Consider the following 27,177-nt stretch of genomic DNA (forward strand, 5'->3'; position numbering starts at 1 on the left):
TCTCTTCTTGTCTCCCGCAGTGCAACAGACGCTCCTGGCGAAATAGAATATCGGGGGTAAAACAACAACAACAACAAAAACAACCCCCCCAGTGTGTTCGCAGCAGGACTGCAGGGCGTCCCTGCTGTAGCTCCAACGAATCCCTGCGAGTGGGCGGGGCCTGCTACACCTGGGCCAGCCCTGGCGGGACCCACCTCACCTGGATCAGCCTCACCCGGCCCGGCCCGGCCCGGCCCGGCCCTGCCAGGAGCCGCCACACCCGCCTGGGACCGGCCCGGCCTCGCCCTGCCTTTGCTCCAGTTGGATTCTTGCTCTTCGTCTTGTTTGCACTTGGCCGGCCGGAGGGTCAGGCGGTGCGGACCTAACCATTGAGCTTCCCGAGCCCCGAGGAACATTGCTCTCGCCTCCCTCCTCCTCCAGGGCACGCCCCCCACCCCCCCCGCGAGGGGTCCCCACGCGAGATGGAAACGCGCGTCCGTCACACGCTCCCCCCGCCCCCGCCATTCGGATTCCCGGAATTTGTGTACATGTGTCAGCGTGTCCGCGGGGCCACGTCTGGGTGTGCCCGGCGGCTGGCAAATTTCACCAAAAAAAACCCCCCAAAAACGGAGGGAGGGAGCCTTCCATCCTTTCGTCGAAGCGGTGTTCGTGCCTGAGGATGTATTTAATTCTATTTTTGTTTTTTTACATCCTAATAAAAAGGGGTGAGAAGCCACACGCTTTTAAATTTTTTTTTCTTTTTTTTTTTTTTTACTGAAATATCTTGCGACGGGGTGACTTTTTCAAAGAGGCCACTGGAGACGGAGTGGGATGGAGCCCGCGGTTCCTGTTCTGGGGCCCGTAAGACATTCGGCCAAGCTAAGTGCTTGCTGGTTGCTCTGGGAAATAATAATAATTATTATTAATTGTTACTATTATTATTTTGACCCTGTTCTTTCCACTTGTCTTCTCACATCCCAGACAAGGGCGTTCTTGGCGGTCAGATACTCCCCTGGATCTAGATACTCTCCCCTGCACGCAGGTCCTCCCCTGAGTGCAGATGCTCCCCCGTGTTCAGATGCGTCCCTTCATGCAGATACTCTTCTGCGTTCAGACACTCCCCTGTGTTCATCTTAGGTACTTCCCTCCATTCAGATACTCCCCATGCATTCACATACCCTGTTGCATGCAGACACTCCCCCTGCATTCCATAGTCCCCCTGCACACAGATACTCCCCATGCATTCAGATACTCCTCCTGTTTTCAGATCCGCCCCCTACAGGCAGGTACTTCCCTGAATGCAGACACGCCCACGCATTCAGATACTTCCCTGCATGTAGATACTCCCCCCCCGTATTCAGATAACTGCCCGTGTCCTGAATATCCCATGCATGCAGCTACCCCTCTGTGTTCAGATAATCCACTGCGTATAGATACCTCCTGCATCCAGATACTGCTCTGCACTCAGATGCTGCATTTTGTTTAGGTACGTCCCTGAATGCGGATACTCCCGTGCATGTGGATACTCCCGTGCATGTGGATACTCCCCAATGCATTCACATGCTCCCCCTGTTTTCGGGTACTCCCCCTCCGTGTAGATACTCCCCTGAATGTAGATACTCCCCTCTATGCAGAGACTCTTCTGCATTCAGATACTCCCCTGTGTTCAGGTCCTTTCATGCATGCAGGCACTTCTGTGGGTTCAGATAATTCGCCACCTGTAGATACTCCCTCCTGCATTCAGATACTCCCTTTTGTTTACGTCACTGAATTCAGATACTCCCATGAATGTGGATACTCCCCTGTGTTCAGATACTCCCCTGCATTCAGACACTCCCTTTTGTCCAGCTATTCCCCTGCATGCAGATATCCCTTTTGTCCAGCTATTCCCCTGCATGCAGATACGCCCCCTGAGTACGCTAACGAAAAGCTGTGACAACGGTTCGTCAGAGGGTGTCCATTCCGCGTGAGTCATTCCTCTGGTCTCAGACGGCGGCGTGAGGGTCCACGACGTACCCCGAAAGCATGGTACTCGCCCTATTCTGAGGTGCAGGGTCCCACCCCTGTCAGGGCTGCCGCCTCCCATGGGCCAGGTTTGGGGAAGGTGCTGGGATGGCAAGGCCGCCGTCCATGGAGAATCTTCTCCACATTGAAACTGGTAAGAGCTGCCCCTCGTTTTTGGAGGGTTCGGATGCCAAGGCACCCCCTCCTCCTTGGGGGGACTTGACACCCCCCCCAGATTCTGTCACTGGTCCCTGCTCCCCCTGCTTGTCTAAAAGACTGACATCTGGCTTTTTGGGGGGCATGTTAGCGACTTTTCTGTGTCTGACATCTTGAGCACGTTTGTGTCTATAAAATGAGGTAAAAAAATTTTTTGAGCCCGGCCAGTGTGGCTCAGTGGTTGGGCGTCAACCTATGAACCAGGAGGTCCCGGGTTCGATTCCCGGTCAAGGGCACAGGCCCGGGTTGCGGGCTCCATCCCCAGTGGGGGGCGTGCAGGAGGCGGCCGGTCCATGATTCTCTCTCATCATGGATGTTTCTCTCTCTCTCTCCCCATCTCCCTTCCTCTCTGAAACCAATAAAAATATGTATTTTTTAAAAATGTAAAAAAAAAAAAAATCACAGCGCAGTGGGTTTTGGAGTCAGGATAAAAAAATTATCCACAAGGGAGATGTCCAATGGAACGTGCCAACAATTGGGGAATCGCACCATATTTTTCTCAGACTTCAATAATGGATTTCATTGTTGTTGTTTTTTGGGGGATTTTTTTTTTGTGTGTGTGTGTGTGTTTTACTTTTACGTGGAACAGAGTCCAAATGAAACAAACAAACGAACAAAGAAGAGTTTTTCTTTTTTTAAATTTATTTTTTTATTTTTTTAGACTAGAACTTTTATTTTTAGAATTTCTGTGAAAATGTTTTATAGAATACAGACAAATCGAGCTGCCTAACTAGAAGAATTTTTCACAGTCAGGTGGGGCTTGAGGGTTATGGCCATGGGGGCGGGGGGGGGGGGGGAGGAGGCAGAGCAGGTTTTGGCAAAAGAAACGCACTTAACCCTTTGCAACCACACCTGCGACCCCTTAGGCCAGCGACGGCGAACCTTTCGAGCTGGGGGTGCCCGCATTTTGGAAAAACCCTCACTGAACTCTGGTGCCGTGTCACCCATAGAAATTCTTTGATCTTTGCCACCGCAGTCAAACAAAGGCGTATATAGTTGATATTTATTTTATATATTTCAATGCCATTGGACAGAGAAAAATCAACCCCCCCAAAAAGATGAGGTCACGTGTCAACCTCTGACAGGGGTGTCCTTGGTTCGCAAGGTGGTAGCAAGACTCCGTGACGACAGCATTCCTGCATTTCTAAAGAGGATTCTTGCGTTTTCTATGTGGGTGAGCACCTGGGTGGGGGTGGGGGGGAGTGGTAAACACTTTAACAAAGGAATTCAGCCCTGGCCGGTGTGGCTCAGTGGATAGAGGGTAGGCCTGTGAAGTTCAGGGTCCCGGGTTCGATTCCCGGTCAAGGGCATGGACCTGGGTGGCGGGCACATCCCCAGTGGGGGGCGTGCAGGAGGCAGCTGATCGATGTTTCTCTCTCATCATGGGTGCTTCTATCTCCCTCTCCTTCTCCCTCTCTGAAATCAATACAAATTTATTAAAAGAAAAAAAATTCCTAGCTGGTTTGGCTCAGTGGATAGAGTGTCAGCCTGCAGACCGAAGGGTCCCGGGTTCGATTCTCGTCAAAGGCACGTATCTTGGTTGTGGGCTTGATCCCCGGCCTGAGTCATGGTCGGGGTTCATGCAGGAGGCAACCCATCCATGTGTTTCTCTTCCATCGATGTCTCTCTCTCCTCCTCCTCCTCCCTTCCACTCTCTCTAAAAATCAATGAAAAGAGGGGTGTGGGTGTGAGTGGAATAGAGGGGGGCTGGGGAGGAAGGGGATATATGTAATACTTTCAACAATCCTATATAATAAAAGCCTAATATGCTAAGTGTCTGGTCGTCCGGTCATCCATTCAAACAATCAAAGCGTAACATGCTAATGATATGCTAAGGCTGCTCAACCACTCGCTATGACATGCACTGACCACCAGGGGGCAGACAGTCAACAGTTGACCAGTCGCTATGACGTGCACTGGCCACCAGGGGGCAGACAGTCAACAGTCGACCAGTCGCTATGACGTGCACTGGCCACCAGGGGGCAGACAGTTGACAGGTCAGCCAGTTGCTATGATGTGCACTGACCACCAGGGGGCAGACAGTCAACAGTCGACCAGTCGCTATGACGTGCACTGACCACCAGGGGGCAGACAGTCGACGGGTCGACCAGTCGCTGTGACGTGCACTGACCACCAGGGGGCAGACAGTCGACAGTCGACCAGTCGCTATGACGTGCACTGGCCACCAGGGGGCAGACAGCCAACAGTCGACCAGTCGCTATGACGTGCACTGGCCACCAGGGGGCAGACAGTTGACAGGTCAGCCAGTTGCTATGATGTGCACTGACCACCAGGGGGCAGACAGTCGACGGGTCGACCAGTCGCTGTGACGTGCACTGACCACCAGGGGGCAGACAGTCGACGGGTCGACCAGTCACCACGATGTGCACTGACCACCAGGGGGCAGATTCTCTGACCAGTAGGTGAGCTTGCTCCTGGGGTCTGGCTGATGGGGACTGAGCGAGACGGGCTGGACATGCCCTGGAGCCCTGCCATGGTCCCTCCCCGGCTGGCCAACCTCCCGCGTCCCTCCCCGGCCCCCAATCCTGCACCAGTGGTGTCCCTCGGCCTGGCCTGCGCCCTCTTGCAATCTGGGCTGAGGGATCTCCCTCCATCCAGAGTGCACAAATTTTATGCACCGGGCTTCTAATAAAGAAATTATCTATATATCTATATATCTGTATATCTACATATCTATATATCTATTTATCTATATATCTATATCTATATCTATATCTATATCTATATCTATATCTATATCTATATCTATCATCTATCTATCTATCAGAAATAAAAACCAATGGAAAAATATCTTAGGGTGAGGATGAACAACAAGAACAATAACAAACACCAAATAAATAAATAATAAATAAATAATTTTTTAAAAAAATACATTTGATTGGTTTGGTTTTTTTTTTTTTTTACAGAGAGAAAGAGAGAGGGATAGTTAGAAACATCGATGAGAGAGAAACATCGATCAGCTGCCTCCTGCACGCCCCCCACTGGGGATGTGCCCACAACCAAGGTCCATGCCCTTGACCAGAAATCGAACCCGGGACCCTTCTATCCGCAGGCCGGCGCTCTATCCGCTGAGCCACACCGGTCAGGGCCATAAATAAGTTATTAAAAAAATGAAATATATCTCCGACAGCTGCCGGGTATCGGACCTGAGAGAAGACTTACCCTCTGGCTGTGTGTGTGTGTGTGTGTGTACACCTGTGCTCCATACCCAGCTGTGCTTCCACCCCCATCGCCCATTCTGCCGGAGCTGGAGGCCTCTTGGGGAGCCTGCACTGTGGGCGGCAGCGTCCTCTGAGCTTGGGGTGGGGCCCCTTTTATCTGCCTGCGCCTCCCACACTCACACCCAAGGGAGCTGAGCCATGGACGGGGCGTGCCTGCTCTTCCAGCCTGGCCTGCCCATTGGCGCCCGGAGGTGCCCGCCTGTTTTCCCCAAACATCCAGGGGGTCGGGGCTCAGGGACGCAGGCTCAGGGGACCCCAGTCGAGCCCACAGGCTTGGGGTTGAGCTTCCTAGTTTCCGCTGGGCGACACCCTCCTTCCCTTCCCTATTCCCTCCCTCCCTTTCTTCCTTCCTCCCTCTTTGGGGAACCAGAAGTCCACACCCCACAAGGGGTGGGGTGGCGGATCCCAGAACTCCCTCAGCCGCTACTGGAATCAAGGAGCCTCCTCTCCTCCCCTCGCCAGCCATGGGAGTCCCGTGGGCGCTCCTGTGGGTCTCGGGCCTGTGTCTCCTGATCAGGGTTCGAGGTAAGAGACGCTGCCCAGGGGAGAGGGGTGGGTGGGCGAATGGGTGAGGATGGTCTCGGTGCCGGCAAACGACCTCCTTGTAAAAGAAAAACAGAAAAGAAAGAGAAGGGAAAAAAAAGCACAAGGAAATCGACTCTCGGCTCTGGCTGGTGTTGCTCAGTGGGTAGCGCGCCGGGCTGTGGGGGCCGAAGGGTCTCCCGGGTTGCGTTCCAGGTCAAGGGCACGTGCCTGGGGGGTTTGCTGAGCTCGGTCCCCAGTAGGGGGCGTGCAGCAGGCGGCCGATGCAGGATTCTCTCTCATCATGGATGTTTCTCTCTCTCTCTTTCTCTTTGAAATCCAGAAAAATATATTAAAAAGAGAGAAAAAAAAAGAGAGAGAGGAAGAATGACAGCTGGGAGGGGAAGACGGGGCCTGGGTACCCCCAAGGGGGTCCAGACATTGAAGCTATAAATGTAGGGTGTGGGCTGAGGCGCCCACTCAGATGCAAACCCTGTTCCTGGGCTTGGCATCGGGGTGTCTGCGGGGCCACTGCATGGGGCACAGACTCCTGATGGTTTTCCATTGGGGAAAAGCCTGGGGGAACACGGCTTGGTTTTGGGGGAGACGGCTGGCCCCCCGGAGGGCGGTCTCCTCTCCGAATGGGGAGTTTTATTGGTTATTTTTATTTTATTTATTTATTTTTTTTGGTCCAATGGCACGTTTCCTGGTTGTGAAGTTTTTCTTAAACGTCTGAGTTGTTGATCTCCTGCAGGGCGACGCCCAGTAGCGGGGCGGGTCTGTCCGGATTTGGGGGTTGCTGGGGAGGGAGGGGGTGAATGAGAGAGAGTTTAGGAACTTTTGAAGGAAGAGGAATATCTGATGTTTCTTGCGTGTGACATTATTCTACTTAAAATAATGTGTGTGTGTGTGCGTGTCTGTGCTCCTCACCCAGCTGTGTGTTGGCGTCACCAATGGACACAGACACTGGGGAGGTGGGGGCTTGCTCCTGGGTGGAAATGGCTTTGGGGGGTGGGGGGAAGAAGGGGGGGTTAACTGGGGAAAAGGAGACATCTGTAAAACTTTAGACAATGAAAAATAAATTTAAAAAATTAAAAAATAAAATAAATAAAATTAAAATAAAAAAATAAAATAGTGTTTCTTGAAATATTAAAATAATAATAATAAATAAATGAAATATATCAGAAAAAAATAAAAAATAAAAAAGGACAAGGATCCCAGGATCTCAATCGTTTGTGGAATGGAATGAACCCCATAAATGGATGAATGAAAATAGAGCCGGTAGGTGGTGGGGGGAGGGAGGGGACAGGCATGCTAAAATATAATCGAAGCAAGCCTGTTCTTTGCAGATTTTTAAATATTTCCTGCAACTTTTGTGATATCACACTATGTTATACAGTTGGTGTCATTTATTACACTGAAAATCCTTTTATTCTCGAAATACTAGAGGTCCTTCTTGACCGCTGGGGTCCCTTGTCCTGGCCTGTGGGATGGGGCTGAAACCGGCTCTCTGACATCCCCCGAGGGGTCCCGGATGGCGAGAGGGCGCAACCCAGGCCGAGGGACCCCCCTGGTGCATGATGGGGGCCGGGGAGGGACCGATGGAGGGCTCCAGGGCGTGTCCGGCCCGTCTCGCTCAGGCCCGATTGGCCGGACCCAGCAGCAAGCTCACCTACTGGTCAGAGTGCCTGCCCCCCGGTGGTCAGTGCACGTCATAGCGACTGGTCAACCGGTCGACTGTCTGCCCCTGGTGGTCAGTGCACGTCATAGTGACTGGTCGACCCGTCGACTGTCTGCCCCTGGTGGTCAGTGCACGTCATAGCGACTGGTCGACCCGTCGACTGTCTGCCCCTGGTGGTCAGTGCACGTCATAGCGACTGGTCGACCCGTTGACTGTCTGCCCCCTGGTGGTCAGTGCACGTCATAGCGACTGGTTGACTGGTCGACTGTCTGCCCCCTGGTGGTCAGTGCACGTCACAGCAAGCGGTTGACCGGCCTTAGCATCTCATTAGCCTATTAAGCTTTGTTCGGTTAAACGGCCGTCTGGTCAACCAGACACTTAGCCTGTTAGGCTTTTATTCTATAGGATAGGATGGAACCCGGGTCATTTTGTGGGATTTTTAAAACAACCACCGGGTAAGCTTTGCGTGTGGCTCTTGGGATATTGGAATTCCCGGGCACGGCCGGCAGGCGGGTGGAAACATGTGCGAAGTGTGGGTGCCTGCTGAGGAATGAAAAGATTGCTGCCAGACGTTGTTGTCGGGCGAGGTTGGTGGTGGCATTTCCTGTTTGTCGAGTTTCGTCGGAGTTGGAGGATGAGGACTTGGTTGTTTCGGGGACACAGCGTGCACTCCGAGATCTTCATTGGGACCCTCCTCTCATGCATGTTGTCTGTATACAACCCCGTATGGGCCGCCTGAGACAATCCATCCAGTACCTTCTTTTTTTATTTTTTAAATATATTTTATTGATTTTTTTACAGAGAGGAAGGGAGAGGGATAGAGAGTTAGACACATCGATGAGAGAGAAGCATCGATCAGCTGCCTCCTGCACATCTCCTACTGGGGATGTGCCCGCAACCAAGGTCCATGCCCTTGACCGGAATCGAACCCGGGACCCCTCAGTCCGCAGGCCGACGCTCTATACACTGAGACAAACAGAGTACCTTCTTTTTTTAAATGCATTTTGTTTTTTATTGATTTCAGAGAGGAAGGGAGAGGGAGAGAGAGAAACATCCATGAGGAGAGAGAATCATGGACCAGCTGCCTCCCGCATGCCCCCTACGTGTTGGGGATGGAGCCTGCAACCCGGGCTTGTGCCCTTGACTGGGAATCGAACCCAGGACCCTTGAGTCCGCAGGCTGATGCTCTTTCCACTGAGCCAAACCAGCCAAGGCTTTATATAATTTTATTTTTAAAAAAATATATTTTTAGCGATTTCAGAGATGAAGTGAGAGGGAGAGATGGAAACATCCATGAGGAGAGAGGATCATGGACCGGCTGCCTCCTGCACGCCCCCTACTGAGGTCAAGCCCACAACCTGGGCTTGTGCCCTTGACCGGGAATCGAACCCTGACCTCCTGGTTCCTCGGTCGACGCTCACCACTGAGCCACACTGGTCCGCCCTGGATTTTTCACCGAGGCCCGAGCTCAGGTCTTTGGTGATGGGTCCCTACGCCCCGTGCGGCGCTTAGCTTCCGAGCGCATTCTCACACACCCGGAGGTGGGGGCGGCACGGCCTGAGCCCATTGTATGGATGGGTAAACTGAGGCAAGGCGGGGTTCGATCCTTGGCCAGATGGTTACCGCATGGGGGCCGGGGCCCTGAGCGGGTGTCCGCCCAAGGCCGACCGGGGGTGTGTGGCTTCTTGGCTTTGTGCAGGAAACATTTCCCAGCAAGTGTCCAGGCGGATTTTAAAAGGTGTTTATTGAGGCCGGGGACTGTGAAACGAGGAAGGACCGAGATTAGAAGCAGAAACAGGACAGGGACTGGGTAGGGACGTGAGTTCCCTAAGAAGTCAGAGAGGCCTGGCTGGTGTGGCTCAGCGGTTGAGCATTGACCTAGGCACCAGGAGGTCAGGGTTCGATTCCCGGTCCAGGGCACAGGCCCGGGTTGCAGGCTCGATCCCCAGTGGGGGGCGTGCAGGAGGCGGCCGATTCACGATTCTTTCTCATCATGGACGTTTCTATCTCTCCCTCTCCCTTCCTCTCAATTTGTAATAATAAAAGTGTAATATGCTAATTAGACCGGACAGCCGGACGACCTTTCGGACGTCATTCCCAACGTCCTTCTGGATGAAGCTGTGGTGACTGGGGCCAAGGCTGAGATGGTTAGGGCCGATCAGGCAGGCAGGCGAGTGGTTAGGGGCGATCAGGCAGGCAGATGAGTGGTTAGGGGTGATCAGGCAGGTAGGTAAGTGGTTAGGGGCGATCAGACAGGCAGGTGAGTGGTTAGGGGCGATCAGGCAGGCAGGGGAGTGGTTAGGGGCGATCAGGCAGGCAGGTGAGCGGTTAGGGGCGATCAGACAGGCAGGCGAGTGGTTAGGGGCGATCAGGCAGGCAGGCGAGTGGTTAGGGGCGATCAGGCAGGCAGATGAGTGGTTAGTGGCGATCAGGCAGGCAGGCGAGTGGTTAGGGGCGATCAGACAGGCAGGCGAGTGGTTAGGGGCGATCAGGCAGGCAGGTGAGCGGTTAGGGGCGATCAGACAGGCAGGCGAGTGGTTAGGGGCGATCAGGCAGGCAGGCGAGTGGTTAGGGGCGATCAGACAGGCAGGCGAGTGGTTAGGGGCGATCAGGCAGGCAGGCGAGTGGTTAGGGGCGATCAGGCAGGCAGATGAGTGGTTAGTGGCGATCAGGCAGGCAGGCGAGTGGTTAGGGGCGATCAGACAGGCAGGCGAGTGGTTAGGGGCGATCAGGCAGGCAGGAGAGTGGTTAGGGGCGATCAGACAGGCAGGTGAGTGGTTAGTGGCGATCAGGCAGGCAGGCGAGCGGTTAGGGGCGATCAGGCAGGCAGGTAGAGTGGTTAGGGGTGATCAGGCAGGCAGGGGAGTGGTTAGGGGCGATCAGGCAGGCAGGCGAGTGGTTAGGGGCGATCAGGCAGGCAGGCGAGTGGTTAGGGGCGATCAGGCAGGCAGACGAGTGGTTAGGGGCGATCAGGCAGGCAGGCAGAGTGGTTAGGGGCGATCAGGCAGGCAGGAGAGTGGTTAGGGGCGATCAGGAAGGCAGGCGAGTGGTTAGGGGCGATCAGGCAGGCCGGCCAGCAGTTGGGAGCCAGTGGTCCCGGATTGCGAGAGGGTGCAGGTCAGGCTGAGGAACCCCCTTCCCCTCCCAATGCATGAATTTTGTGCCCCGGGCCTCTAGCAAAAATATATGAAAAGTAAAAGAAGTCAGAGAAAAGGGGTCCTTGGGGGTCACGGTAGGGGTTTTGCCTGAGATGAACTGCTAAGGACCGCTGCTCCCCTGGTTGCCAACCTTTTGGGGTTCCTTAGAGTCAGGAGGTGCCTGGCTTTGGGGAAAGCAGGGGAGGGGAGAGGTGGGTGTGTGATCCCGGCAGAGAGAGGGCAGCCTGACAACTTCCTTCTGACGGGATTTTAAGGCTGGGCGTTCGGCCCCATCCGGTGTAGCTCAGTGGATAGAGCCTCGGTCTGCAGACCAAAGGGTCCCGGGTTCGATTCCGCTCAAGGGCACATACCTCGGTTGCAGGCTCCTCCCCGGCCCGGGCCCTGGTCGGGGCGCGTGCGGGAGGCACCCCATCGATGTGTTTCTCTCTGTCTTTCTCTCTCTCTCCCTCTCTCTCTAAAAGCAAAATGGAAAATTATCCTCCGGTTTTGGCCCCATCCCGCAGGCCAGGCCAAGGGACCCCACGGGTGCACGAATTCGTGCACCGGGCCTCTAGTAAAATCAATCAATCAATCAATCAAACAAACAAAACAACAATACTGGTCGTGTATGGGAGGATCTCCGTAGAATATTCACCAGCTTTCTGCTGATGTTTCTACAAGAGATTTATTCCGTTCACTGCATCTGTCCTGGGGCGTGGTCAGCCCAAATGGCACTTAACTGGGTCTCTGCTCTCCGTCTCCCGGAGTCGGGTGATTGAAGCAATTTACTCTCTGGGTGAGGAGACGTGCAGGCCATTTCCTCTGTTTATTTATTTAGTTTTTAAAAGTTGGTTTCAGAGCGGAAGGGAGAGGGAGAGAGAGAGAAACATCCATGATGAGAGAGAGAATCACGGACCGGCTGCCTCCAGCACGCCCCCCGCTGGGGATGGAGCCTGCAACCCGGGCCTGTGCCCTTGACCGGGAATCGAACCGTGACCTCCTGGCCCATAGGTCAGCACTCCACCACTGAGCCACACCAGCCGGTCTCTATTCCCCTTCTTTCCTCTTAAGCCCTCCACCGTTCTTGGCTGGAATCCGTGGGTGGGTATGGTGTTTGCCGCCCTAATGGGTCATTGAACCAGCTGGTTGTCGCCTGGCCCATCCACGGGGCTGAGGCCGTCCAGTTATTTAGGGCAAGGATGCTCAAGGGGTGATGTATGCAGGTGTGGGCGGGAGAACTGGATTCAGGAGGTGGGTGAGCCCCTGGGGAGCTGGGAACCCCGTCTTTGAAGAAGCCCCATTGTTGGAGATGCTGAGAGATGATAGGAGAGCGTCCGGCCATCTGGTTGACCCATTAGCTGAGCCTCTTGGATTCCAGACACAGGGTGCCCCGGGGGTAGGGGGTGTGAAGGGGTTGCTGTGTGGATCTCCACTCAATGGAACAGCCCCCAACACGTGCAGGCCAGAAGGGACACCCCTCAGGTGGGGATGTTGAAGGTAGACATTCCCAAGGTGGGGAAGACGGGGACCCCAAGGGACATGTGGGAATATTTGGAGTTAGGTGTGGGTGTCATGGCTGGGAATGGGGGGCTGCTATCATCAAGTAGGAGGAAGTGGTGGGTGTGTTGAATGTCCGTCGACGCACAGGAATGGCCCCCAAACCAGGGAGTGAATGATTCACCCCCTAGTGTGACTGGTGCTGGGGCTCCAAACGCCGGCCTTAGCACGAGAGACTCGGTCATCCGTCTCCCCTGTGATCTGTCAATCATCGATGCATGACCTTTCAGTCATCCATCTCTGCTATCAATCATCTCGCTATGCATCTGTCATCTATCATCTATGATGTGTCTATCCATCTGTTATTTATTTATCTGTTTAGCTATCCATCATCCACCTATTCATTATCTATCATCTATCTATCTATCCATCCATTCATCATCTATCTATCATATATGATCTACCAGTCATCTATCAATCTATCTATGCATCTATCTATCTAATCTATCATCTATCTATCCATCCATCAACTATTTACCAATCTATCATCTACATATCCATTCATCTATTATCTATCTACCTATGTATGTATGTATGGATCTATCTATCTATCTATCTTTTATCTATCCATCATCTACCTATCTACCCATCTATCATCTACCTATCTACCTACTTGTCTATCATCTATATCTATCATCTATCTATATCTATATTTCTATCTATCTATATCTATCTATCTATATCTATCTATGTATCATGTATCTATCTATCTATCTATCTATCTATCTATCTATCTATCTATCTATCATCATCATCTACCTATCTATTCATCTATCACCTAACTATTCATCATCTACCTATCTATCATATATCTATTTATCTATCTATATCTTTCATCTATTCCTTTATATCTATCCTTCAGAAAAGCCTGCTTTTGCATGAGACTCTATCATCCCTCTCACTTATATATGATCTTCTAATCATCTGTCTCATCTATGAATTATCTATCTATCTATCTATCTATCTATCTATCTATCTAATCTATATATATCCAGCCATTATCTATTTATCCATCATCTACCCAGCTACATATTTATCTACAATCTATCCATTTATACATCTATCTTTCATGTATTTATATCTATCTATCTATCTATCTATCTATCTATCTAATCTATATATATCCAGCCATTATCTATTTATCCATCATCTACCCAGCTACATATTTATCTACAATCTATCCATTTATACATCTATGTTTCATGTATTTATATCTATCTATCTGTCTATTATTTATCTATAGGGTACTATCATCTATCTATTATATCTATCTATCTATCTATCTATCTATCTATCTATCTATCTATCTACCTATCCTATCATCTATCTATTATCTATCTACCATCTATCTATCTATCTCCCTAACTATGTATCATCTATCTACCTATCTGTCTAGAAACCAAAATTTATTTCAAGAAATGAACTTATAAGATGGTGTTGGGCTGGCAGGTCCAACATTTGGACACTCAGGCAGGATTTGACCTTGCCACCTGGAGTCCAAATTCAAGGCGGGGGGCAGGGAGGGTGTGGTTGAGGATCTCCGGGGCCCTGGGGATGGGTTGGGTCAACTGGACCATGTCCTGTTCACACCATGGACTTCCAAAGTGAAGTCCCAGCCTGGCCAGTGTGGCTCAGTGGTTGAGCGTCCACCTATGAACCAGGAGGTCACGGTTCGATTCCCGGTCAAGGGCACATGCCCGGGTTAGGGGCTCCATCCCCAGTAGGCGGCGTGCAGGAGGCGGCCGATCCATGATTCTCTCTCACCATTGATGTTTCTCCCTTCCTCTCTGAGATCCATAAAATATATATTAAAACAAACAAACAAACAAAAAATGAGGTGCAAGACCAGCAGCACCCACACCCCCTGGGAACTGGGGAAAGAGACACTCACCCTCAGCCACACCTGCTGGACTGGAATCTGCAGGCACCTAGATTCCAGGTGACTTGCACGTCTGGCTTGAAGGGCCCAAGAGGTGCCTAGGCAGAAGCCCAGAGGCTCATGGGACAGGTGGTGGGTGCAGCCAGCACCCGGGGTGTGCCCTGGCTTCAAACAGGGGGTCACACCCTTTTATTTTCCATCTTAGTCTCAGGGTGGGGCGGCTGCTTCTGTTCTATTCCCTCAGGCCGTCCAACCAGTGACTCCATGAAGGTTGAGCAACTTCTTTCTTTTCTTTTTCTTTTCTTCCAAAATATGTTCTGTCCGGCCAGCATGGCTCAGTGGTTGAGTGTCGACCTATGAACCAGGAGGTCCCGGGTTTGATTCCAGTCAAGGGCACATGCCCGGGTTGTGGGCTCGATCCCCAGTAGGACACGTGCAGGAGACGGCCGATCCATGATTCTCTCTCGTCATGGATGTTTCTATCTCTCTCTCTCCCTTTCCCTTCCTCTCTGAAATCAATAAAAATATATTTAAAAAAAACCCCAAAACAAAAGCCCTAGCCGGTTTGGCTCAGTGGATAGAGCATCAGCCTGTTGACTGAAGGGTCCTGGGTTTGATTCCCGGTCAAGGGCACCTGCCTGGGTTGTGAGCTCGATCCCCAGTAGGGCGCGTGCAGGAGGCAGCCGATCCATGATTCTCTCTCATCATTGATATTTCTCTCTCTCTCTCTCTCTCTCCCTTCCTCTCTCTGAAATCAATATATATATATATATATATATATATATATATATATATATATATATATACACACACACACAGTGGGGCCTTGACTTACGAGTTTAATTCATTCTGAGACCAAGCTTGTTAAGGAGCTCATTAACTCAAATTACTCTATCAACTCAAACAAAAAATCGGCCAAGAGACAGCTGGTATCTCAAGAAACTCGTTAGTCGGGACACTTGTGAGTCAAGGCCCCACTGTATGTATGTGTATGTATGTGTATGTATGTGTGTGTGTGTGTGTATATATATACAAACACACACATATATATACACACACACATATATACACATATATATACATATTAAAATGAAAGAAACCATGATATTGCCTTTGTGAAAGTTCTGCCTGCTTCCAAATTCATGTCATCTGGCTCTGGCAGGGTAGCTGAGTTGGTTAGAGCACCGATGAGTGGGCCAACAAATCTATGTTTCTTCCTCTCCCCTCCTTATGTCTCCTCTAAAACAAGATACAATTTTAAAAAAGAGAGAAAGAAATCAGGATGACATGGGCTTTGGTCTTTCTGAGTAAATCTCCTTGGTAACATGAAGAAGAAGAAGAAAAAGAAGAAGAACAAGAACAAGAACAACAACAAGAAAAAGAAGAACAAAAACAAGAAAAAAACAAGAACAAGAACAACAACAAGAAGAACAACAACAAGAAGAACAGGAAGAAGAAAACAAAAGACAATTGTCTTAAAGGGACAGTTGTTCTAAAAGAAATCTCTCTATATAAAAGCCTAAGAGACCATTGGTACAGAACCACAGGAACGACCGCTCGCTATGACGTGCACTGACCACCAGGGGGCAGACTCTCATGCAGGAGCTGCACCCTGGTGGTCAGTGTGCTCCCACAGCCAACCTCCACTGGCCAGCCGGCCAACCTCCAGTGGTCCCTCCCCCCAGCCCGCAGGCCCCGATTGCCAACCTCCTGGTCTCTCCCCCTGGATGGCAGGCCCCGATTGGGGCCGGGCCCTGAGCTGGGACAGGGAACCGGGGGATGGGGGTGGTGGCGGACACGGGAGGTGAGGGAAGGACAATGGGGAGAGGCAGGGAGGTGGGGAACCTTATCGCCCCTGCTCGCTGGCCAGGCCTAGGGACCCCATCTGTGCATGAATTTCATGCACCGGGCCTCTAAAAAAATATAAAACTCTGCCTATGTCTGCCAGTGGGTGGTGTGCCCCAGGCGGAAGCAATCAACAAGAATTAAATTCTGTGGTGTGTACATTCTGTTGGTAACAGGTCTAACTGCGGCCAGGGCTTTAGATAGTAATGGTGTTTTTCTTTCCTTTCTCCTCACCACCCCTCCCACTTTCTCAGAGTTTGCCTGGGGCTAACTTGGCCCTTTAGGTCCAAAGTAAATAATTCAGTGGCTCCTGGAAGCTGCCAGAGACCTTGCTCTGGTTTCTGTGGTCTGTTCTGTGGGCAGCAGCTATGGTCATGCAGAGTGTCTGCCCCAGGCGATATTATTATTGCAAACTAGAGGCTCGGTGCATGAAATTCATGCCCCAGTGGGGGTCCCTGAGCCCAGCCTGCGCCCTCTCGCAGTCCGGGAGCCCTCGGGGGATGTCCGACTGATGGCTTAGGCCCGCTCCCCGTGAGCCCGGCTTCTGGCTGAGCGGCGCTCTCCCTATGGGAGCGCACTGACCACCAGGGGGCAGCTCCTGCATTGAGCATCTGCCCCCTGGTGGTCAGTGCGTGTCATAGCGACAGGTCGTTCCACCATTTGTTCGATTTGCATATTAGCCTTTTGTGATATAGGATGGATTTTTATTGATTTCACAGGGGAAGGGAGAGGGAGGGAGAAAGAGAAACATCTACGATGAGAGAGAATCATGGACCGGCTGCCTCCTGCACGCCCCCTACTTGGGGATCGAGCCCGCAACCCGGGCCTGTGCCCTTGACCGGGAATCGAACCCGGGACCCTTCAGTCTGCAGGCCGACGCTCTATCCACTGAGCCACACCGGCTAGAGCTTTGCTCTTCTCTTGTCTATGTAATAGCCCCCCATAAGGCCAGCACTGCCATCCTAAAACATTTGAGGGTGCTTCCTTCTCAGGCATTTCCGGACCCGGAAACTGTGGTTTTGATTAAACTGTGGAGTTAGCTAAGCAAAGGGGGGAGGGGTGGAAGAAAAGAAAAAAAGCAAATGAGAAACAGATGTCCAGTTTTATTTTTTTTTAAAAAAAAATATATATATTTTAGCCCTGGCTGGTTTGGCTCAATGAATAGCGCATCGGCCTGCGGACTGAAGGGTTGAAGTGTCCCGGGTTCGATTCCCGGTCAAGGGCACATGCCCCGGTTGTGGGCTCGATCCCCAGTTGGGGGCGTGCAAGAGGCGGCCGATCCATGATTCTCTTTCCTCATGGATGTCTCTCTCTCTCCTTCTCCCTTCCTCCTTGAAATCAATAAAAATATATTCAAAAATATATAAATATATGTATGCATTTATATCAGAGAGGGAGAGAGAGAGAGAAACATCCATGATGAGAGAGAATCATGGACCGGCCGCCTCCTGCACGCCCCCTGCTGGGGATCGAGCCCGCAACCCGGGCCTGTGCCCTTGACCGGGACTCGAACCCGGGACCTCCTGATTCCTAGGTCGACGCTCTAGCCATTGAGCCACACCAGCCAAGGCTTTGCCCTGATCTTGTCTGTCTAACTCCCTCCTCTAACCCCGCCCCCTACCCCCACCCCCCAAGACCAGAACAGGCTACTTCCTCCGGAAACAGGACTTGTGGGTTTCATTAAACCGCAGAGCAAGCTAAGCAAAAAAAAAAAAAAAAAAGAAAAAAAAGAAAGAAAAAATGCAAATGAGAAACAGCTGGTGAGCCAAGTCCTAGCCAGTGTGGCTCAGTGGTTAGCGCGTCAGCTTGTGGCCTGAAGGGACCCGGGTCAAGGGCACGTACCTGGGTTGCGGGCTCCATCCCCAGTGGGGGGCGTGCAGGAGGCGGCCGATCCATGATTCTCTCTCTTCGTGGATGTTTCTCTCTCTCTCTCTCTCCCTCTCCCTTCCTCTCTGAAATCAATAAAAATATAAAAATGTGCGTAAGGACAGTTTTGCCTCCTAATTCCCCTTCTTACCCCCACGCATGGAGCCCCAACAATCACTGTGGGTGACTCGGGGGATCTCCCTGACCCAGGGACCCCTGTCCCAGGTGGGGGATCCTGCCAAGGCGTGGGCTGCAAAGTTGGGGAGCCCCCGGGGTTGGGGGAGGTGGTGCCCACGGCGACCCTGCCAGCCTGCAGCAGTGGACACGGGCCTCATGCCCGGTGCGTGCAACTGGCTGGAGACGCCTGGGTTGTGAAGGCAGCGAGGTGGTTGGAACCCCAACCCCCTCCTCTCGCGCCCCATGCGCGTGCGTCACGGTCACACCACCCTCCCTGGTGCGTAACCCTGACACCCACAAACCGCGGCTCTTGCTTCCTTAGCAACCCCAGCACTTGCGAGGCCCAAGGAGGCAGCTGGAAAAGGGACACGGAAGGGGCCGCGCAAAGGCGAGAGGGGCGCATTCTGCCAACTTAGGCCTGGCTGATAGGGGGGCTCAGGTCGCCAAGGACGCACGGACCGCCCTCTCCGGAATTGGCCCCGTGTGCGCGCTCTGGGGACAACCCGCCCGGGGCCTCTCAGCGCGTTGCGCAAAGGCACTTCGGACAGGCCTGGGGTGGGGTGGGGTGGGGTGGGGGTAGGGAGGGACCCGCCATACGGAGGCCTGGGAGGACCTGGGACCTGGGAGTGGCCGGCACACAGCGCGCAGGACCCGGTTTGGCACCGCTTTACGCGCCTCTTTGGAGCGATGGCGATTGCGCCCTAGACCCTCTGGATTTGGCCTCGCAAGCGCTTCCGAGGACAAGGGGGCAAGGAGGGCGCTGCGCAAAGGCGAGATGGGAACCCCGTGCAAACTGAGGCTGGATGTGAGGGGATCCCCACGCCCCCACCCCCCACCCCCACATCGCCATCAACGCGCGCATCTCCGTCTTTGGTGGGCGCTTGGCAAAGCTCGGAGAGGGCGCATTCTGCAAACTGAGGCTGGATCCGTGAGGAGGAATCCCGCGTCGCCGGGAATGCATGTGCCCTGGGCCAGAATCGAACCCGGGACCCTTCAGTCCACAGGCCGATGGTCTATCCACTGAGCCACATGGTCTATTCGCTTAAAAAATACATTTATATTTTTTATTGATTTTAGAGAGAGGAAGGGAGATGGGGGAGAGAAACATCCATGATGAGAGAGAGAATCATGGATCGGCTGCCTCCTGCACGCCCCCTGCTGGGAATCGAACCGGTGACCTCCTGGTTCATAGGTCGATGCTCAACCACTGAGCCACACCGGCCGGGCTGTGTGTGTGGGGGGGGGGGGTGGGGGGTTCTGGACAAGGAATCAGGGACCATGGTTATTGCATCTTGGGGTGACTTATGCCCTGTGTCTTGCCCCCACAGGACAAGATGACTTTGACTTGGCTGACGCTCTCGACCCAGGTAGGTACCCCAATATTGAGGGGGTGGGGGTTTGGGGGGGTTTGGGGGGAGGGTTAAGAAGGGGGTGTGTTTCCCACGAGACTGGAGACGCCTGTGAGCAGGTCTTGGCCAAGGGACATCTTGAATGTGGGGTTCATTCCGTCTCCTGCCTCCGTCCGTCTGAGCTGCTCAGGGCTGTATCCTGGGTGCTTGCTGCTGGTTTTCGCTATTTTTTTTTTTAATGGAAAATTTCCATCTTTTCATGTTCGATTTATTTTTTTTTAAAATATATTTTTATGGATTTTAGAGAGAAAGGAGAGAGAGAAACATCCATGAGGAGAGAGAACCATGGACCGGCCGCCTCCTGCACGCCCCCCACTGGGGATGGAACCCAAAACCCGGGCCTGTGCCCTTGACCGGGACTCGAACCCAGGACCCTTCAGTCCGCAGGCTGACGCGCTATCCACTGAGCCAAACAGCCTTAGTTTTAAATGTCGCTGAATTTTTTCTTGGTTCTCAGGGGCCATCCCGGTACCGAATATGAAATCACAATTTCTTTCTTTTTATTTTTTTTTCAATTTGATTCTGAGAGCCAAGGAATCTATACGTTTTTCTTTATTGTTTAATGAGACGTTTTCATCAAAAGCGTTTTAATCAAAAATTTTCTTTTAATCAAAAAATATTTTAATCCATTATTTTAATAAGAATTGTTTTAATCAATTATTTTAATAAAAATTATTTTAATCAAAAAATTTTTAATGTCCTCCTGATATTTGAAACACATCTATTGGTCGCCTCCTGCCTCAAGCCTCCAACAGCGGTCCATGCCTTTGGCTGGATTCGAACCCGCAACGCTGCCGTCTGCAGGCTGATGCTCTATCCACTGAGCCAAACTGGCCAGGACTGAATTTTTCTTTTTTCTTTTTCTTAGAGATAATGGAAGGGAGAGAGGAAGGGGGTGGACAGAGAAAGAGAGAGAGAGAGAGATCCATGATGAGAGAGAATCATGCATCGGCTGCCTCCTGCACGCCCCCTACTGGGGGTGGAGCCCACAACCCGGGCCTGTGCCCTTGATAGGGATTCGAACCCGGGACCTCCTGAGTGCCAACATCCTTTTAAAAAAGCTACTCACACTTCTTTCCTTCATGCTGATTGTGTGTGTGTTCTGTCTTTTATTTACAGACCCGACCAAGAAGCCAGGCTCAGGTGAGTGGTGACCTGGCTGGGCTTACCTGAGCCATGTGTGGGCGGGTCTCTATAGGCTGTGGTGTGTGTGCCACCGGTTGGAGCGTCTGCCCCCTGGTGGTCAGTGCACATCATAGCGACTGGTCGACCGTCTGCCCCCTGGTGGTCAGTGCACGTCACAGCGACTGGTCGACTGTCTTCCCCCTGGTGGTCAGTGCACGTCACAGCGACTGGTCGACTGTCTGCCCCCTGGTGGTCAGTGCACGTCATAGCGACTGGTCAGAGGTCTGCCCCCTGGTGGTCAGTGCATGTCACAGCGACTGGTCAATTGTCTGCCCCCTGGTGGTCAGTGGATGTCATAGCGACTGGTCGACTGTCTGCCCCCTGGTGGTCAGTGCATGTCATAGCGACTAGTCAGAGGTCTGCCCCCTGGTGGTCAGTGCATGTCACAGCGACTGGTCAATTGTCTGCCCCCTGGTGGTCAGTGGATGTCATAGCGACTGGTCGACAGTCTGCCCCCTGGTGGTCAGTGCATGTCATAGCGACTAGTCAGAGGTCTGCCCCCTGGTGGTCAGTGCATGTCACAGCGACTGGTCAATTGTCTGCCCCCTGGTGGTCAGTGCACGTCACAGCGACTGGTCGACTGTGTGCCCCCTGGTGGTCAGTGGATGTTATAGCGACTGGTCGACAGTCTGTCCCCTAGTAGTCAGTGCACGTCATAGCGATTGGTTGACAGGCTGCCCCCTGGTGGTCAGTGCACGTCATAGCGACAGGTCGACCGTCTGCCCCCTGGTGGTCAGTGCATGTCATAGCGACTGGTCGACTGTCTGCCCCCTGGTGGTCAGTGCACGTCATAGCGACTGGTCGACTGTGTGCCCCCTGGTGGTCAGTGCACCTCATAGCGATTGGTCGACCGTCTGCCCCCTGGTGGTCAGTGCACGTCACAGCTACTGGTCGACTGTCTGCCCCCTGGTGGTCAGTGCACGTCATAGCAAGCAATTGAGCAGCCTTAGCATATCATTAGCATATTACGCTTTGATTGGTTGAATCGCCGACCAGACACTCAGCCTATTAGACTTTTACTACATAGAAGTGTGCACGTGTGTGAGAAAAAGATATAAGTGATTGATGGCCAGATATCAGACGTGACAAGAAAACCTTAGTCATTGGGGACATGCCATTGGGAATCACAGCGAAACTTCACCGATTTCTTCCTGGGGGTGCGGGTGGAGGGGGGCATTCACGCCCTGTGGTATCCGCTCTCTTGTTCATGGCTGCGTACTATTCCACTGCGTGGACGACAGCACGTGTTAGTGGAGATTTGGACACGTCTGAGCCCTGGTGCCTTGCTGGTGGGGATGTCCGATGGGACAGCCGACGTGAGAAATAACCTAGAATAGTTCTTTAGAAAAAATAATGGCGACATAGAGTGACCCCATGATATAGCAATTTTACGCCAAGGTGTGTGTGTGTATATATATATATATATATATATATATATATATATATATATATATATAGTAGAGGGTGTCCCAAAATTCACGCAAGATTTGAATTCTGCATGACCATTAACAACAACAACAAAAATAAATAAAAGCTTAATTTTACTTGGTTTATTGAGTCAGATTCTAATATCTGTTGCCCTTGGATGTCAATCGCTTTGATTCGATTAGCATCACCAAGTACCAATGATGGCCCAGGAGCAGGGACAAGGAAGACCAATGGAGACCGCGGCTTTGCGTCTGTGCCAGCAAAGCTGTGGAGGCCGTGAACCCAATGTGCTATTCCATACATAAACCCTAGACTGTGTCCTTTAGGAATCAATCAGAAATTTACAGTTTTTAATGATAAACCTGTGTTTTCTGTCAAAATTACTTCTTGCGTGAATTTTGGGACTATATATATATATATATATATATATATATATATATATATCCCTGAAAACACAGGGATTCCGACAAAACTGTGTACAGATGTGCGCATAGCAGTGTGACAAGAGCCGAAAAGTGGGGACAATCCCGGTGTCCGTCCATGGGCCGATGGGTAAATGAATGGGGGTCCGTCCACACAGTGGAATATTACGCAGCCATGAACAGGAGTGAGGCTCTGACTGGCTACCGTGTGGATGAGCCTCAAGCACATGATGCTCAAGGGACATAAGCCAGACACAGAGACACAAATGCTGGAGAATTCCGCTTATATAAAATGCCCGGAATAGGCATTCCTGCCAGGATGTTTTATTTTATGTTTTAAATATAATATTTTTTATTGATTTCAGAGAGAGGAAGGGAGAGGGAGAGAGTGAGAGAAACATCCATGATGAGAGAGAATCATGGACCGGCTGCCTCCCGCACGCCCCCCACGCTGGGGATTGAGCCGGCCACCTGGGCATGTGCCCTTGACCGGGAATCGAACCCTGACCTCCTGGTTCCTAGGTTGATGCTCAACCACTGAGCCACACCGGCCGGGCGACAGTGATGTCATTATTTTCCAGGCTGCTTCTAAGAAAAGGAGATATTTTCATTCCTCTTCTAAAATCATGGCGTCTTTTTCTCCGCAGACATCTACCCGAAGCCGAAACCCCCGTATCCCCCGCAGCCCGGAAATCCTGATACCAGTGGAAGTAAGGACCCTCATTCCTTCCTTCATTTCTTTCTTTTTCTTCTCTTTTTTAAGAAACAAACTTTTTACTAGAGGCCCCGGTGCACGAATTCGTGCACCAGTGGGGTCCCTCGGCCTGGCCGGCGGGATGGGGCCGAAACCGGCTCTCTGACATCCCCCGAGGGGTCCCGGATGGCGAGAGGGTGCAGGCCAGGCCGGGGGACCCCACTGGTGCACGATCCGGCCGGGGAGGGACCATGGGAGGGCTCCAGGGCGTTTCCGGCCCGTCTCGCTCAGTCCTGATTGGCCAGACCCCAGCAGCAAGCTCACCTACCAGTTGGAGTGTCTGCCCCCCAGTGGTCAGTGCACGTCATAGCGACCTATCGACTGTCTGTCCCCTGGTGGTCAGTGCACGTCATAGCGACCTATCGACTGTCTGTCCCCTGGTGGTCAGTGCACGTCATAGCGACCTATCGACTGTCTGTCCCCTGGTGGTCAGTGCACGTCATAGCGACTGGTTCACTGTCTGCCCCCTGGTGGTCAGTGCACGTCATAGCAATTGGTTGACTGTCTGCCCCCTGGTGGTCAGTGCACGTCATAGCGATTGGTCGACTGTCTGCCCCCTGGTGGTCAGTGCACGTCATAGCAATTGGTCGACTGTCTGCCCCCTGGTGGTCAGTGCACGTCATAGCAATTGGTTGACTGTCTGCCCCCTGGTGGTCAGTGCACATCATAGCAATTGGTTGACTGTCTGGCCCCCTGGTGGTCAGTGCACGTCATAGCAATTGGTCGACTGTCTGCCCCCTGGTGGTCAGTGCACGTCATAGCAATTGGTCGACTGTCTGCCCCCTGGTGGTCAGTGCATGTCATAGCGATTGGTTGACTGTCTGCCCCCTGGTGGTCAGTGCACATCATAGCAATTGGTCGACTGTCTGCCCCCTGGTGGTCAGTGCACATCATAGCAATTGGTCGACTGTCTGCCCCCTGGTGGTCAGTGCACGTCATAGCAATTGGTCGAGCGGCCTTAGCATATCATTAGCATGTGACGCTTTGATTGGTTGAACGGCCGACCAGACGACCGGACACTTAGCATATTAGGCTTTTGTTATATAGGATATTTTTCTTGATTTCAAAGAGGAAGGGAGAGGGAGGGAGACAGAGAGAGAGGAACATCCATGATGAGAGAGAATCATGGATCGGCTGCCTCCTGCACGCCCCCTGCTGGGCATCGAGCCCGCAACCCGGGCATCGGTATTTTGCGTGATTGGTTCGTCGTTGGAGGGTGTCCGTCCTTAGCTTCCTAAATTCCCCTTTGCGTCTGCCCACAGACATCTACCCAAGACCCAAGCCACCGCCCCCTCGGCCACAGCCTGGCTACCCCGACGGTGGAGGTAAGAACGGCGACGACTGGGGCTCATTTCATTTTGTTGTTGTTGTTGTTAATCTTTGCCCGAGGATATTGTCCCGTTGATTTTTAGAGACAGTGGGAGAGAGAGGGGGAGGGAGAGACAGAGAGAGACATCGATGTGAGAGAGACGCATCGATGGGCTGCCTCCTGCACGCTCCCCGACCAACCCTGGGCTGGGGAGGAGCCTGCAACCGAGGTACGTGCCCTTGACCGGAATCGAACCCGGGACCCTTCAGTCTGCAGGCCGACGCTCTATCCACTGAGCCACACCAGCTAGAGCTGCATATATATATATAATGTTTTTATTTTAAAAATTTTTACATACAAAAAACATTAATATTTCAAAAAACGATTTTAAATATAATAATGTTACATGCAACGAGCATTAATATTTCACGAAACACGATTTTCAATTTAATAATGTTACACGCAATGAACATGAATATCTCAAGTCACGTGGATTCTTTATGAAAAAAAAACAGAAGAGGAAGGGGTGCTGACCTTGGCCTTTATGTCGATACATTTTACAGCAATTCATCAACCCTAAGAAGCAAACACCTTACCAGGCAAAAGCAGTGTGCAGCCGGCTACGCCGAGGGCTTCCGGAAACTTCCGGAAGCTTCCAGAAAGTTCTGGAAAGTTCTGGAAGTTTCTGGAATGTTCTGGAAGGTTCTGGAAGCTTCCAGCAAGCTCCTTAGGGAGTTTGGCTGGACACAAATTCATCTCGCCCAGTAGGGGTCGCTAAAAGCAAGGAGTAAAGTTCAAGGCAGCAGGTCATTCATTAAAGAGCAACACCAGACACTTAGGGATTAATTCAGGGGGGAAAAAAGAAGTAAAAAAAAAAAAAAATCCTTGAGTGATAATTTAAAAAAACAACAACAAATAATCAATAAAAATGAAAATAACTAAAACGAATAGCTGTTTTTTTGTTTGTTTTGTGTGTTTTATAAAAGGAGTTCATTGCCTGGCTAGATGGTGGCTCAGTGGTTAGCGTCGACCTAGGAACCAAGAGGTCCCGGGTTCGATTCCCGGTCAAGGGCACAGGCCCGGGTTGTGGGCTCCATCCCCAGCAGGGGGCGTGCAGGAGGCGGCCGGTCCATGATTCTCTCTCATCGCGATGTTTCTCTCTCTGCCTCTTGCTTCCTCTCTCGCAAAACAATACACATTTTTAAAAGGAAAAGATTTCGCCCCATAAAACGGGAGGTGCTTTCCCCCTAATATCGGCTCCTGACGTTGATAAGCCGTCGACCAGCGTTTGCGATAACCCTGACCTTCAGAAGGTTAACGGAGGTGTTGATTTTACAAATATGTGAGCTTCACTGTCTTTTTAAAAATATATATTTTTATTGATTTCAGCGAAGAAGAGAGAGAGAAACATCCATGATGAGAGAGAATCCTGGACCGGCTGCCTCCTGCACGCCCCCTGCTGGGGATCGAGCATGCAACCCGGGCTTGTGCCCTTGACCGGGAATCGAACCCGAGACCTTGCAATCTGCAGGCTGAGGCTCTATCCACTGAACCACACCAGCCCGGGCATGAATATCTGATTTTTATTTATTTATGTTAATTTTTGTTAATGCATTTTATTGATTTTTTTTTCCGGAGAGGAAGGGAGAGGGACAGAGAGTTAGAAACATCGATGAGAGAGAAGCATCGATCAGCTGCCTCCTGCACGCCCCCCACTGGGGATGTGCCCGCAACCCAGGTCCATGCCCTTGATCGGGAATCGAACCCGGGACCCTTCAGTCCGCAGGCCGGCGCTCTATCCACTGAGCCACACCGGTCAGGGCCGTATCTGGTTTTTGAAAGGGGTGCTCTGAGCAGCCACTACGAATCCCCGATGACATTGCTCTGTGCTTCGGCCCGATCAATAGCGCGATTGGTTCGTCGTTGCAGGGTGTCCGTCCTTAGCTTCCTAAATTGACCTTTGCGTCTTCCCACAGACATCTACCCAAGACCAAAGCCACCGCCCCCTCGGCCACAGCCTGGCTACCCCGACGGGGGAGGTAAGACCAGAAACGACTGGGGTTCATTTCATTTTTGTTGTTGTTCTTGTTAATCCTCAACCCGGGATATTTTTGCATTGATTTTAAGGGAGAGAGGGAGAGACAGAGAGACACATCGATGGGTTGCCTCCTGCACGCGCCCCGACCAGGCCCTGGGCCGGGGAGGAGCCTGCAACCGAGGTACATGCCCTTGACGGGAATCGAACCCGGGACCCTTCAGTCCACAGGCCGACGCTCTACCCACTGAGCCACACCGGCCAGGGCGCATTTCATTTTATTTATTTACTAGAGGCCTGGTGCACGAAATTCCTGTGCAGGGGCGGGGGGTGGCTCTCAGGCCGGCTGGCACCGTCTGTAATCCAGGGCCACTTGGGGGTCAGCCCTAAATCAGCAATCGTACGTCCCTTTCACAATCCGGGTCTGCTGGCTCCTAACGGTTCGCCTGCCTGCCTTCCGCATCGCCCCTAACTGCCTCCCCTGCCGGACTGATCGCCCCTAACCGCCCTCCCCTGCCGTCCTGATCGGC

The 27,177-nt window shown here is 52.0% G+C and overlaps 2 protein-coding genes across 11 annotated transcripts in view; both read left to right on the plus strand.

Moving 5' to 3' along the window:
• Positions 1–731, plus strand: part of CD99 (CD99 molecule (Xg blood group)) — a 31,666-nt gene extending 30,935 nt beyond the window's left edge. For all 3 annotated transcript variants that reach the window (XM_036311127.1, XM_036311125.1, XM_036311126.1), the window contains one exon: positions 21–731. In XM_036311127.1, coding sequence (XP_036167020.1) covers positions 21–46 — 26 coding nt within the window. In that variant the 3' untranslated portion in view covers positions 47–731. The remainder of the gene's footprint in view (positions 1–20) is intronic.
• Positions 732–5,620: 4,889 nt separating this feature from the next.
• The window catches only part of XG (Xg glycoprotein (Xg blood group)), a 30,540-nt gene continuing 8,983 nt past the window's right edge, over positions 5,621–27,177 (plus strand). Inside the window, exons 1-6 of one of the 8 annotated variants that reach the window (XM_036311138.1) lie at positions 5,629–5,966; positions 19,434–19,472; positions 20,634–20,657; positions 23,197–23,259; positions 24,566–24,628; positions 26,589–26,651. In XM_036311138.1, coding sequence (XP_036167031.1) covers positions 5,906–5,966; positions 19,434–19,472; positions 20,634–20,657; positions 23,197–23,259; positions 24,566–24,628; positions 26,589–26,651 — 313 coding nt within the window. In that variant the 5' untranslated portion in view covers positions 5,629–5,905. Of the gene's footprint in view, positions 5,967–19,433; positions 19,473–20,633; positions 20,658–23,196; positions 23,260–24,565; positions 24,629–26,588; positions 26,652–27,177 lie in introns of all 8 variants that reach the window. The other 7 variants (XM_036311135.1, XM_036311132.1, XM_036311131.1 and 4 more) reach the window with 7 other exon arrangements.

Source organism: Myotis myotis, unplaced genomic scaffold (genome assembly GCF_014108235.1).
Source record: "Myotis myotis isolate mMyoMyo1 unplaced genomic scaffold, mMyoMyo1.p scaffold_m19_p_50, whole genome shotgun sequence".
Lineage (NCBI taxonomy): Eukaryota > Metazoa > Chordata > Mammalia > Chiroptera > Vespertilionidae > Myotis > Myotis myotis.